This window comes from Oncorhynchus nerka, linkage group LG9a (assembly GCF_034236695.1).
Source record: "Oncorhynchus nerka isolate Pitt River linkage group LG9a, Oner_Uvic_2.0, whole genome shotgun sequence".
NCBI lineage: Eukaryota > Metazoa > Chordata > Actinopteri > Salmoniformes > Salmonidae > Oncorhynchus > Oncorhynchus nerka.
The window spans coordinates 15101543-15114266 of NC_088404.1; the positions used below are offsets into that span (position 1 = coordinate 15101543).

General features: G+C 43.8%; 1 protein-coding gene across 2 annotated transcripts in view; it reads left to right on the forward strand.

Moving 5' to 3' along the window:
• The window catches only part of LOC115115580 (cryptochrome-2-like), a 28316-nt gene extending 19668 nt beyond the window's left edge, over nt 1–8648 (forward strand). For both annotated transcript variants that reach the window (XM_029644061.2, XM_029644062.2), the window contains 4 exons: nt 2612–2814; nt 4169–4252; nt 4555–4748; nt 6839–8648. In XM_029644061.2, the coding sequence (XP_029499921.1) occupies nt 2612–2814; nt 4169–4252; nt 4555–4742 (475 nt within the window). In that variant the 3' untranslated portion in view covers nt 4743–4748; nt 6839–8648. The remainder of the gene's footprint in view (nt 1–2611; nt 2815–4168; nt 4253–4554; nt 4749–6838) is intronic.
• Nucleotides 8649–12724: the final 4076 nt, after the last annotated feature.

Sequence of the window (12724 nt, forward strand, 5' to 3'; positions counted from 1 at the left end):
GAGAAATTCAACATGGAAGTAAAGACAACTGCTGCATCCAGTCCATGGAGCAATGGACTTGTGGAGAGACATAATCAAACACTGAAAGTGAAGCAAGACAATGGATGTGACTGGAAAACAGCCCTAGATTGGGCTGTGATGGCAAAAAAACTCAATGCACAATGTTCATAGTTACAGCCCATAGCAACTAGTGTTGGGGCAGAACCCTAATCTTCCCTCGGTACTGGTTGACAAGCCACCAGCACTAGAAGGGACCAGTGTGAGTGCATGGGTGGGACAGCACCTTTCAGCACTAGAAGGGACCAGTGTGAGTGCATGGGTGGGATAGCACCTTTCAGCACTAGAAGGGACCAGTGTGAGTGCATGGGTGGGACAGCACCTTTCATCACTAGAAGGGACCAGTGTGAGTGCATGGGTGGGACAGCACCTTTCAGCACTAGAAGGGACCAGTGTGAGTGCATGGGTGGGACAGCACCTTTCAGCACCAGAAGGGACCAGTGTGAGTGCATGGGTGGGACAGCACCTTTCAGCACTAGAAGGGACCAGTGTGAGTGCATGGGTGGGACAGCACCTTTCAGCACTAGAAGGGACCAGTGTGAGTGCATGGGTGGGACAGCACCTTTCAGCACTAGAAGGGACCAGTGTGAGTGCATGGGTGGGACAGCACCTTTCAGCACTAGAAGGGACCAGTGTGAGTGCATGGGTGGGACAGCACCTTTCAGCACTAAAAGGGACCAGTGTGAGTGCATGGGTGGGACAGCACCTTTCAGCACTAGAAGGGACCAGTGTGAGTGCATGGGACCAGTGTGAGTGCATGGGTGGGACAGCACCTTTCAGCACTAGAAGGGACCAGTGTGAGTGCATGGGTGGGACAGCACCTTTCAGCACTAGAAGGGACCAGTGTGAGTGCATGGGTGGGACAGCACCTTTCAGCACTAAAAGGGACCAGTGTGAGTGCATGGGTGGGACAGCACCTTTCAGCACTAGAAGGGACCAGTGTGAGTGCATGGGACCAGTGTGAGTGCATGGGTGGGACAGCACCTTTCAGCACTAGAAGGGACCAGTGTGAGTGCATGGGTGGGACAGCACCTTTCAGCACGACATACAGCGAGAAGTGTTCAGAGAGAATTCTCAGGGCTCTGCGTAAACAACCCACCGATGAGCTGTACGAGACTGGAAACAAAGTGTACTACAAACGAGTTGACTGTCAAGAGTGGAAAGGACTGGGAGTAGTCATTGGCCAAGATGGTGTGGTGATATTTGTGAGGCACAGAGGCACCATTGTTAGAGTCCATCGCTCCAGACGGCAGAAAGTAAATTGATCAACAAGATGGAGGGCCTGTTGCTGAGAATCGGCCTCCTACTGAAAATGACAAAGGACACATTAACAGACACAAAACCTACCAAAACATTTTTTACCTTTATTTAACTAGGCAAATCAGTTAAGAACAAATTTTTATTTACAATGACGGCCTCCCCTAACCCGGACGACACTGGGACACTTGTGCGTCGCGCTGTGGGACTCCAGATCACGTCCGGGTGTGATACAGCCCAGGATCAAACCAGGGTCTGCAGTGACTCCTCTAGCACTGAGATGCCGTGCCTTAGACCGCTGCGCCACTGAGGCGTGACTTTGTCACACAACCCATTTTGTAATGGAGAACTTATATAATAACTTGTGACATTTAATTATTTTGTTGATGTTTTATTTGTCTTTAAAGAAAAGTGGGAGATTATTAAGTTCATGGTTTAAGTATCCTTATATTTCTGTTATTGTGGTGCTATCACTCTGTTATTAGTACGCCTGTGCAGTAGTCTCACTGGTGATGAACCTGGCCTGAGTGTGATGGCAACTGTGTACTGTAGAAATACGGGGAAGTAAAATGTTGTTAAACTGGTCATTTTGTGTTAACCGTAGAGACCTGAACCGGAGTTCAGTCCAGGTGACACTCTGGCTGGGGTTTCTGTTGGGGTGCCAGCTCAGGCACCGGTGGCAGGCGGAGGTGGAGCATGCCAGAGCGCCGGCAGCTGCTGGTCAGGCTTCAGCACTGGCAACAGCTCGTCTGGCTCCGGTGCTGCTCGTGGTGTCACCGGCTGGAGTGTGGAATGGAGCTTGGCCAGATGCTGAAACAGCTTGAGCCTCTGTGACAGTCGCTGGTCTGGTTGCACCACTGGTGTCGGATTGGCTAGCCGGAGCGCGTTGGACAGCAAGACTGGGTGCAGCTCTGGCAACTGCTGGAGCCGTGGAGGCTGGGTTGGTTCCGGCTGCTGGACACGAACCTGAGGTAAAACCTCTCCAAGGCCCCAGTCTGCTGGACTTCCCAGTCCTCCTCTTGCCAGCGTGTGTGCCTCGTCTGGGGCATGGCATGCTGCATGAACTGCATCCTGTTTCTACTGGTCATGTCCCAGGCCAATTGCACCTATCCGGCTTGAAAGACCAGTTTGTGGTGCTCTTTTTCAAGTACAAAATACATAAATCAATAGAATAAACAACCAATGGAATCAATTGAATAAACTGCATAGAGACCATATGAATCAGTTCTATATGTAATTCAGTGGCATAAATAATAACAATGAATGTCTCGAACATCTGTGATTGTCTATCTTCTAGGCGCTACATTCCTAAATTGAAGGACTATCCCAACCGATACATCTATGAGCCGTGGAGAGCCCCAGAGTCTGTCCAGAAGGCAGCCAACTGCATCGTGGGAGTAGACTACCCCAAGCCCATGATCAACCACGCAGAGGGCAGCAGGCTCAACATAGAGAGAATGAAGCAGGTCTATCAGCAACTCTCCCACTACAGAGGCCTCAGTGAGTCTTTAACTTTTATATTATTTAACCTTGATTTATACAGGTGAACAAGTTAAGAACATAGTTATTTACAATAAAAACCTAGGATCAAGATCTGAAGACAGCAGCGATAGAAAAAGTCCACCTCACCCGTCCTCATTAAAGGCCCCATGTGGCTGAGACATCTGAGGTTGGTTACAGTGGTCGTGTTCAGCGGGGAGTTTTTTAATATTTTTTTCAATAACGCCACAGATTATTGTTCTCCGTTGCTCTCCGTTTTGCTGTGGTTTTCCCTATTGAACACGAGTCACGACCATGGTTTGCCCTATTGAACACGAGTCACGACCATGGTTTGCCCTATTGAACACGAGTCACGACCATGGTTTGCCCTATTGAACACGAGTCACGACCATGGTTTGCCCTATTGAACACGAGTCACGACCATGGTTTTCCCTATTGAACACGAGTCACGACCATGGTTTGCCCTATTGAACACGAGTCCCGACCATGGTTTGGTTTCATATAGTCTGAAAGGAGCTCTCTCGTCTAAAACCACATCCTGGTTCTCTCACAGCTCCTGCTGAGATAACGGCAGCAATTTGCCTCTTATGGGTGGTCGTTTAATGTCCCCCAGCTCCACCATACTCCTTGTCATTTCTCTAAGAGCTGTTATGTTGAGCTCTGATGGACAGTCTGAATGGTTCCTACTGCCAACAACGCACTCCTCCTGTCATGAGCTGCATGACTGTCATGATGACCTGTTGTCACGAGCTGCTGTTGTCTGTCCATTCTGTCATCTCACTGATCATGTAGTAGAAGTAATATGGTTACCACGGTACCGTACATCCACGTTGTCCCCGTTACTGGGAATAGATATCTGTATGTATGCAGGTCAGGGGTAGGCACTTCATGTTTTTACCGACCTGGAAGACCAGGTGTGCTAAATTGAGGCAATCATTGAACTGATCAATTAGCTTAGTAGGTCAGTGTGGTGCCTTGCTGGGACAATATCCTGCAATCCCTGCGTCACTCAAGGAACAGGGTCGTCTACCACAGATGTAGGTATTGTACTGCAGTAGATGACTGTTGTTGACTGCTGTCTTATGGATGGGGCTGTCTGTCTGAGTTCTAACAGCACAGAATAGCATCCTGTTTCATGAAGCACAGCTCCTGGTTTATTCTATGGTTTATTCTATGGTTTATTCTATGGCTCTAGAGAGCCTCCTAGTGGTAAAAGAAAAATGGTTGTTTTTCAGTTTACATTGGATGACTTGCCCTTGTTGTTTTCATTCTGCGTCAGTCCTAATGTAGGCTATTTCCAGTCAGTGTTGCCATGGTAACATTGACGTAACGTCGGTCTGTGTGTGTCTGTCAGGTCTCCTGGCATCTGTGCCCACCATTCAGGAAGAGGCAGAGCCTCCCCCGACAGACGACTCTCAGGCCAGTAGCAGCACCTGTGGTATGTTTGGAGGTGTAGTTCTTATTGTGTAGTCTTTTTTAAAATGTTTATTCATCCTTTAATTAACCAGGGAAGTCCTGGTCCAGAAAGCAGCATTTTTCACATTTTAGTTGCTGCTTAGTTGGTTCAATAAAAAAACAAGCAAATTATTTTGTAATTTAATCACTTGAAGCTTCTAACACATTGGCTTTTCTTTTCTGAAAGTTTCAATGCATCAGCTAGACAAGGAAATGTCTATAACAGAAAGTGAATGAGTTAAATGTACAGGAATAGACATTACTAATCTAAACTACTGAATGCAGAGTCACCCCCACACACTTCGTCTGCCCAGTCCAACACTCTGAAGAGAGGCAGGTCTTCCGAACCACAAAGCACCCAGATGTGCACCCACACAAAACACCAGCACACCAGCACTGCCAAAGGAGACCAGGTGCAGCAACAGGAGCAATGGGAGGAACAGTCAGAGCATCAGCCAGTGGATCTGCAGTGACACACGGTAATTAGCTAAACTATCTGAAGACAATGGGTTGTTCTTTTAATTATTTTTTTAAATGATGAGATTCATTTTTCAGAAGTCATCAAATCATTCAATGCTCTTTTTTTGGGCTGTTGGTAAAAAGTTAGACGTGGCCCAGCTATTTTGGAAGTTTTCCTTTTGGAAAACAAAATCTCTTTATACGGTAATGTACACACTCTTAAAGGTATAACAACAATATTTTGAGCAAAATATATTTTTTGGGACATAACTGAAAACTTCAAGGAGTAGGCCATTCAAGGAGTTGATCTGATGTGATGTCATCGGCCTCCCCGCTTGCTTCAGGAACACTAGAGGTGCAATAGTGAACAAAAGAGGAAAGGTCCACCCCTCACTTGTGCCGTGTCATGAGGATACCTGGACCACTTATTAGGGATGTGACAAATGGAAAAAATATCACTGTTGAAACGGCCCTTTTAATTATTTTTTTTACTGTTAACGACGATGACGTAGTTGTGCAGACTCCCTGTTGAGTGTCAAGATTTGATTCTGCAAGAAATCGACTCCTAATATATATCCAACTAGAGCTCTGGAAATGCAAATGCGCTACGCTAAATGCTAATAGTATTAGTTAAAACTCAAAAGTTAATTAAAATACACATGCAGGGTATCAAATTAAAGCTACACTCGTTGTGAATCCAGGCAACAAGTCAGATTTTTAAAATGCTTTTCGGCGACAGCATGAGAAGCTATTATCTGATAGCATGCACCAATACACTACAACAGAAAAGCACAGCAGGGGACGTAAACAAAATAATTAGCATTTCGGCGTTACACAAACCGCACAATAAAATAGAAAACAGTCATTACCTTTCACCATCTTCTTTGTTGGCACTCCTAGATGTCCCATAAACACTATTGGGTCTTTATTTCGATTAAATCGGGCCATATAAAGCCAAGATATCGTTATATGTAGACTGTGTGATAAACGAAAAAAACAGCGATTTCACAACGTAACGTCATTTTTTAAAATTCAAAAAGTAGACGATAAACTTTCACAAAACACTTCGAAATACGTTTGTAATGCTACTTTAGGTATTAGTAAACGTTAATAAGCGATAAAAATCATCCGTAGGCGATGTACATATCATTAGCTGTCGTCTTGGAAAAAATTTCAGGAGAGAGCTCTTCCGGAATGATCTGGGCGGAGACCGGAGGTACGTCGTGCCCCTCTTTCGGTTCAACCAAGAATCAAAGAGGATTAAATTCACAAGATACTCGACTACATGGGGATGCTGTGGGAGTTGAATGCTCGGTCTTATCTAATTCGGCTCACTGTTAACAATTGCTGGAAGTGGCGCAAGGATATTTATTTCCATTTTCTGTGATCAGGTTTTCCTGCGCTTTCCGATGTAACGCACGTTATGTAATAGCCACAGTCGTGATTTAACCAGTTTTAAAAACGTCCGAGGGTTTCCTATACACACATTCTAACCATATGAACGTACTATATTCCTGGCATGAGTAGCAGGGCGCTGAAATGTTGCGCGATTTTTAACAAAATGTTCAAAAAAGTAGAGGGTAGGAGCAACTAGTTATACTTTTTTTTGGAAGGGAGGAGACCGATTTATTTTTTTGCCTTACTTCTGAGAACACAAACACTTGCATCTTTCATAGCGTGCTAGTGAGGGACAGAGAGGGGAGGGGCACGGTATAGGTAGGTCGGCCATCAGGCAGACCGTCAGAACCATGCACTAGGCCCGTCTATCGGCAGTTAAAAGCTGTGTCCCACAATTTCTTGGCTTGCAATGTCTCCCGACTTCAGCAAAGCAGGGTCTGTCATCAATGAATAGGCTAGGATATTGAGATGCGTGAGATGTAACACTTTGCTCTCACACAGTCACACACAGTATGTGCACAGGTTCGCTTCGTGCTTCAACACTCTTAGTTGTTGTGGAAATATACCCATTATGCTGTTTACTTTCTGCATCTACGTCAAAAAAACATCACACCTCTACCACCTATTGAGCTGCATCCTGTCTACTGGTGATTTAATGAGGTGAAAGGAGTGTGATTTTAACTGAAGTTTGGTTTGTTGCCTGTGTCTTTAGGATCTTGCCATGTGGGATGGTGTATAACAGAAGGACATGGCAGAAGACCTCTGATGTCCTGCGCTCACCCCTATCCTTGTGGCAAGACGAGTCACATACATACGCACACACACACACACACACACACACACACAGAGCGTTTTAACAAACCATAACCACTTTCTAAAATCTAAGAATAACAGCAACTCCAGATCAGTGTTAAAAACAGTACCATACTGGCTAATAATGTATGTGTATACAACAAGGTTACAATGAAGTTTGTTCTAAGAAGGTTAGTTCTTACACCTTTCAGCTTTCCTAATCTAGCATTTAAAATAAAATTCAAAACATTTACCACAACATTTTATTAGTGTGTGAATAACTTCTTTAAGACTGCAATAGACCCTCAAAGATATTAACCTTAGCGTTAAGAACTCACTGGGCAATCTCAAACTGGGGGAAATGTTTTAAATCTCCCAAAAACTCAACACGTGTGTAAATACGCAGGTCATATGGTCTATAAAGATTTGATACGATTTGTATGTGCATTTCAAAGATGTGGATATGTGTTGCGAACAACCTCCATTCTCAACATGTTCGTGTCTCTGATTCCACTGTCCATATATCTGTTTGCTATTTTGCTGTATGTTATTTTGACTTCTATCACAATGATGTGATTGGTCTGTAAACTAATATTTTGCCTGTGGCAGAGAATATATATTATCAATCAGTGAAATAACCAACAATTGTTGGTGCCCTTCATTAAAGCTATAGAGAATCATATTCTATCAAACCTTACTGGGAAAAGAACGACACCCACCTGTTTCTACCCATCATGGGTAGTGAGACTGCCGTCACACACGGATGAAAAATGCATATGCATCCGTCACTGTCCATTCACCTCATTTAAACTTCTCACATATAAGTTGCTTATGTAAAAAAAAAATGCACAAAACTGCTGATAGACATTTCTCATTTCTGTAGCACATCAACCTACAGAAAATCATTTTGGCTCAATATGTTTTAGATTTTGTGAATCCATCGATCAGGCTACAACACTACAGTTAATGATAATGCTGTCTACTAATACAATAATGACTTGTTTCAGTTAAATACCATATGTGTAAAGGATTTATATTAGTTTCCGCTATATTCTGTGTAAATCAGCCTTGTGTGTGTATCTCTTTCTTTTTTATATATATATATATATTATTGTTAAATATATCTTTGTCAAAACAAACATGACTTTCCCTAAAACCTTGGTAGCATTAAGATCATTTTAAGTCCATTGGTAGGCAATTTATATTTTCCATTAACACAGTCACCATCATCTAATTGTTTGTCAGTCACCAACTAATGTACATCCCAAGCAAAAGTGTACGTTCACTATAATTTAAGTTGCCATGATGAGCTTTTGTTGAATAGTTGTATTTATTTGTTTTGAATTGTACAAAGGAGTTTATTTTCATTAAAGCCCTGATAGAATTGTGATCCATTTCACTATTCTTGGTTGTAATTGTTTTCTTGGCCTTACTATCACATTCTGGAATTCACTATTGTAATGATGACAATAACTGTAGAAGATATAGTTTGTAATAAATGTCATTGCGTTGTATATTTACTGATGGATGGCTACAGCTCTTTGTCTTGAGGTTATGTAATTTAGTCACTGGAGGGCCACATGCAGTAGGTTGACACAGGAATATACTGGAAGTTTGGTATCTGGTAGACAAGATCTTATTGAATCTAAGGTCTAGGACTGAGCTAGAACTATTGTCGGCTGATCATATCTATTAATTGATGCAACCAATAAAAATTCACTCCAACAACCTTTTAATTGTCTTGTGAAAATAGGATTGACTTACCGATTTGTAATGACTTATATTGATTATTCAACATTTAACACTTTTAAGGCCTTAGGTTTGTTTATTTAATGGCTAGGCTCAGATCAGTTATAGCTATAGAGGTAAATGATGTCTTACTGTGCAGGCCAGTTGTAGTCTGTGAGGAGGAGGAGGTTTAACAGTGCTTTGTTGACCAGCAGTAACACTGACGTGATCTCCTCAGAGATCACTACTAATGGCCAGAGTCCTCTCTCTCTCTCTCTGTCTTTGTCTCCTGTTATCCGCTCTGATAGAAACAAATGTATGGTTGTGTAACATCCTCTTACAGTAAAAGAGAAATGGATGATTGACAAATGAGCTAAAGGCTGTTTTTTAAGTACCATGTTGATATCTGGTAAAGACTTGTCCCAGTGAAACTGAAACTTGAGCTTCCCTGTACAGTATAATTATCCTAATCTGTAACTTGATAAACTAAAGACCGAGGGTATTGTTAGGATGGATGAACACAGACCCAGTTTAATTTACATGGCACAACAGTAAAGTAAATGTCACACTTTCATATTGGGATTTTACCCACTGTTTCTTGTGCGGTTCAACGCTTGAGTTGATAGGAGTTAGTGTAAGTGTATTCACTTTATAGGAGCTGTATTTTACAAGCCCTGCATGTGTTAGTGGCTAGCCAGTGTTGTAGTGTGTGTACATGTCATGACTTGCCAATAGGGACAGCAAATCACATTATTTTAAACATGATAGACTAGACGAATGTAAGCTGAAAAGTATCTCTGCTGCACCGTTGCACATATCACAGTTTGTTCAGGGCATGAACCATACTACACAACAACACAGTGGAAGCCATGATGTTCTAAGGGCCAGGGACCTTCCATGTCCTCCTCCCTCAGATCAAGATGATGAGAAGAAGATTCTTTCAGCAGCAGCTCCATTGATCCTGGCAGTCACCACTTCTCTTCCTTTAGCCTGCCCCGGTCACCACTTCCCTTCCTTTAGCCTGTGTATGGCTGGCTGTCCTGGGGAGGAGGAGGCAGGCAACCTGAGTAGAGCTGCATCGATCCAAGCCCTCCATCATACAGGAGGCAGGGCCTTACAGGAGGAGACCCTACCCAACCAGGGTTGATGGGCTGGGGCTAAGAGGGTGAGTCTCTTCCCCCTCCCCAGTCTCACTACTCTCCATCAGGCAGGGCTGCACCTCCCCCATCCCATCATCCCCCAGTCATTATACCGGACCAGAGGGGGAACACAAATACAGAGACTAAACAAGTGCCTTGGTGGAGCCAGTGGTGAAGACGAGATCTATGCTGTGTGGAAAATGAGCTGGTCTATCTTTTGACTGGATCCCTTGGTGTTTGTTTATTAGGATGCCCTTTCTTCCTGGCGTCCACACAAAATAGAGAACATGACAACTAACAAAACACTGATACACTGACAGACAAGGAAAGTCAAACACATTTTAAATACAATGATATGCAAATTATACAAACAATAGTACTAATAAAATATGTGCATGTCCTCTGTCTTGTGGTGCTGATGCTGTAGTTGATGTGTGGGCCAGAGTGGATGGCGAGTGAAGAGGCTGGGAGGATTGTGAATGATGCTCTGTTGAAAGGAGGAAGTGTTTTAATTGCCTGTTGAATCGATCACTTCCTTGTTCCTCTGCCTGCCTGCCCTGCCCTGCTGATGTTACTCTGCCTCAGTCTGGCCATGGAGTACAACGAGGATGGAGTACAGTGGTTGGGGGAGGAGGATAGAGAGAAGTGGATGGAAGACCAGTGGGAGAAATGGTACAGAAGGGCTGCACTTCTAGAGTTAAACCAGGGTTGTATTCATTAGGGCAAAACGTAACAAAATGTTTTGCAATGGGAAAGCAAAAACAAGTGTTTTATTTTTGGACTACTTCAAGTGCTTCCATCCAAGTTTCAGTCCGTATTTTCCGTTTGGTGCCTAATTAATGTCTCAGGCAGAGTTATAGACCTTTACCTGTGGTAAAGATACTGTGCATAGTATCATCAGATGGTTATTTTCAAAACAGGGTAACAGCACAACCCAGGATGCCTTATTTGGGGGCTCCCGAGTGGTGCAGTGGTCTAAGACACTCAGTGCAAGATGCGTCACTGTAGAGCCTGTTTTGTTAGTACATTAGTAGCTTTGCATAACATACCGATTCATGTATTTATCTGTAGAATGACAGATAACTGTGCTGCTAGTTTTACATAGTCGGTTTTATATTTGTTGTCAAGCTTTTCTGCACAATGCATATGAGAAATGAAGATAAACTATGTTTATGCTGCACAGCTCTTTTTGAACATCAGTATTTATTCTGCGGTGTATTCATTACATCTCGCAACAGAAAGGTACCTATCTGAATTTGTCCAGTAGAAACTCTCGTTTACGTTGCAAACCGTTTTCCGTTTGCACCATAAGAAATGTTGTGCAACAGAATCGGCGTAATGAATACACACCTGGTAAGCAGAGGTGGGTAGTGAAACTCTGACTGGTGTAGTAATTGAAGAACCTCCTAAGCAGGACATGCAGCTGCCTTGTGTTCACCGGATTAGCAAACCAGCACATTTGCCATAAATCCAGACTGCTTGGCAGTAATGCTCTATGCTAATATACATGGAGGTCATACTAGTCTGTCTGTCTCTCTCTCTTTGTCTGTCTCTCTCTCTTTCTCTGTCTCTCTCTCTTTCTTTGTCTCTCTCTCTCTTTCTTTGTCTCTCTTTCTCTATCTCTTTCTTTCTTTACAACAATTTGAATGTGTTCTAGGGTTTATTAGAGCATTTTGATATCGTCACAGATGGTAGTTCACCTGGTAGTTCTCCTGATAGTCCACCTGGTAGTTCTCCTGGTGGTTCTCCTGGTAGTCCACCTGGTAGTTCTCCTGGTAGTCCACCTGGTAGTTCTCCTGGTAGTCCACCTGGTAGTTCTCCTGGTAGTCCACCTGGTAGTTATCCTGGTAGTTCTCCTGGTAGTCCTCCTGGTAGTTCTCCTGGTAGTCCACCTGGTAGTCCACCTGGTAGTTCTCCTGGTAGTCCACCTGGTAGTACACCTGGTAGTTCTCCTGCTAGTACACCTGGTAGTTCTCCTGGTAGTACACCTGGTAGTTCTCCTTGTAGTTCTCCTGGTAGTTCTCCTGGTAGTTTTCCTGGTAGTCCACCTGGTAGTACACCTGGTAGTTCTCCTGGTAGTTCTCCTGGTAGTTCTCCTGGTAGTCCACCTGGTAGTACACCTGGTAGTTCTCCTGGTAGTCCACCTGGTAGTTCTCCTGGTAGTCCACCTGGTAGTACACCTGGTGGTTCTCCTGGTAGTTCTCCTGGTAGTCCACCTGGTAGTCCACCTGGTAGTTCTCCTGGTAGTCCACCTGGTAGTAAACCTGGTAGTTCTCCTGGTAGTACACCTGGTAGTCCACCTGGTTGTCCACCTGGTAGTTCTCCTGGTAGTCCACCCAGCATGTAGACTAGAAGTATAATCTGGCGGTACCTTAGTATGACTGCCATTATAAAATGAAAGTATGACTAATCTGCAGACAGACACGCCTGTGATTACCCTTTGATTGATGTGTGTGACGTGTTGTGTGTTCTCCCCTCGCATTGATTTGTGACACAATGTGTGTGTGTGTCCAGGCTGACTCATGACATCAGCCTGGAGGAGTTTGAAGACGAGGATCTCTCCCAGGCCACAGAGATCACTGACGAGGCTGGAGCAAGCCTCAACTATGACAACCTTGACTCACAAGTAAGATAAACTACATGTACACACACCAGACCTGGGTTCAAATACTGTTTCAAGTTGTCAATTGGGCTGGGTTTTTAGTTTTGCGACTTATATTGGTCTATTATGCCAGGCAAGCTCAATCAAACACAGATCAAGTGTTTGCAATTTTTTTAAATAATATTTGAACTCAGTTCTGGTACACACAGCCTCAAGCTCCTCTGCACCTGCTTCCCTCCATTAACTCCCCCGTCCTCCATTCTACCACAATGCACTCTGTTTGACTTGACTCTGCTGCAGTCTACTTTTCATAATATGAATATTCGTTATAGAGCGT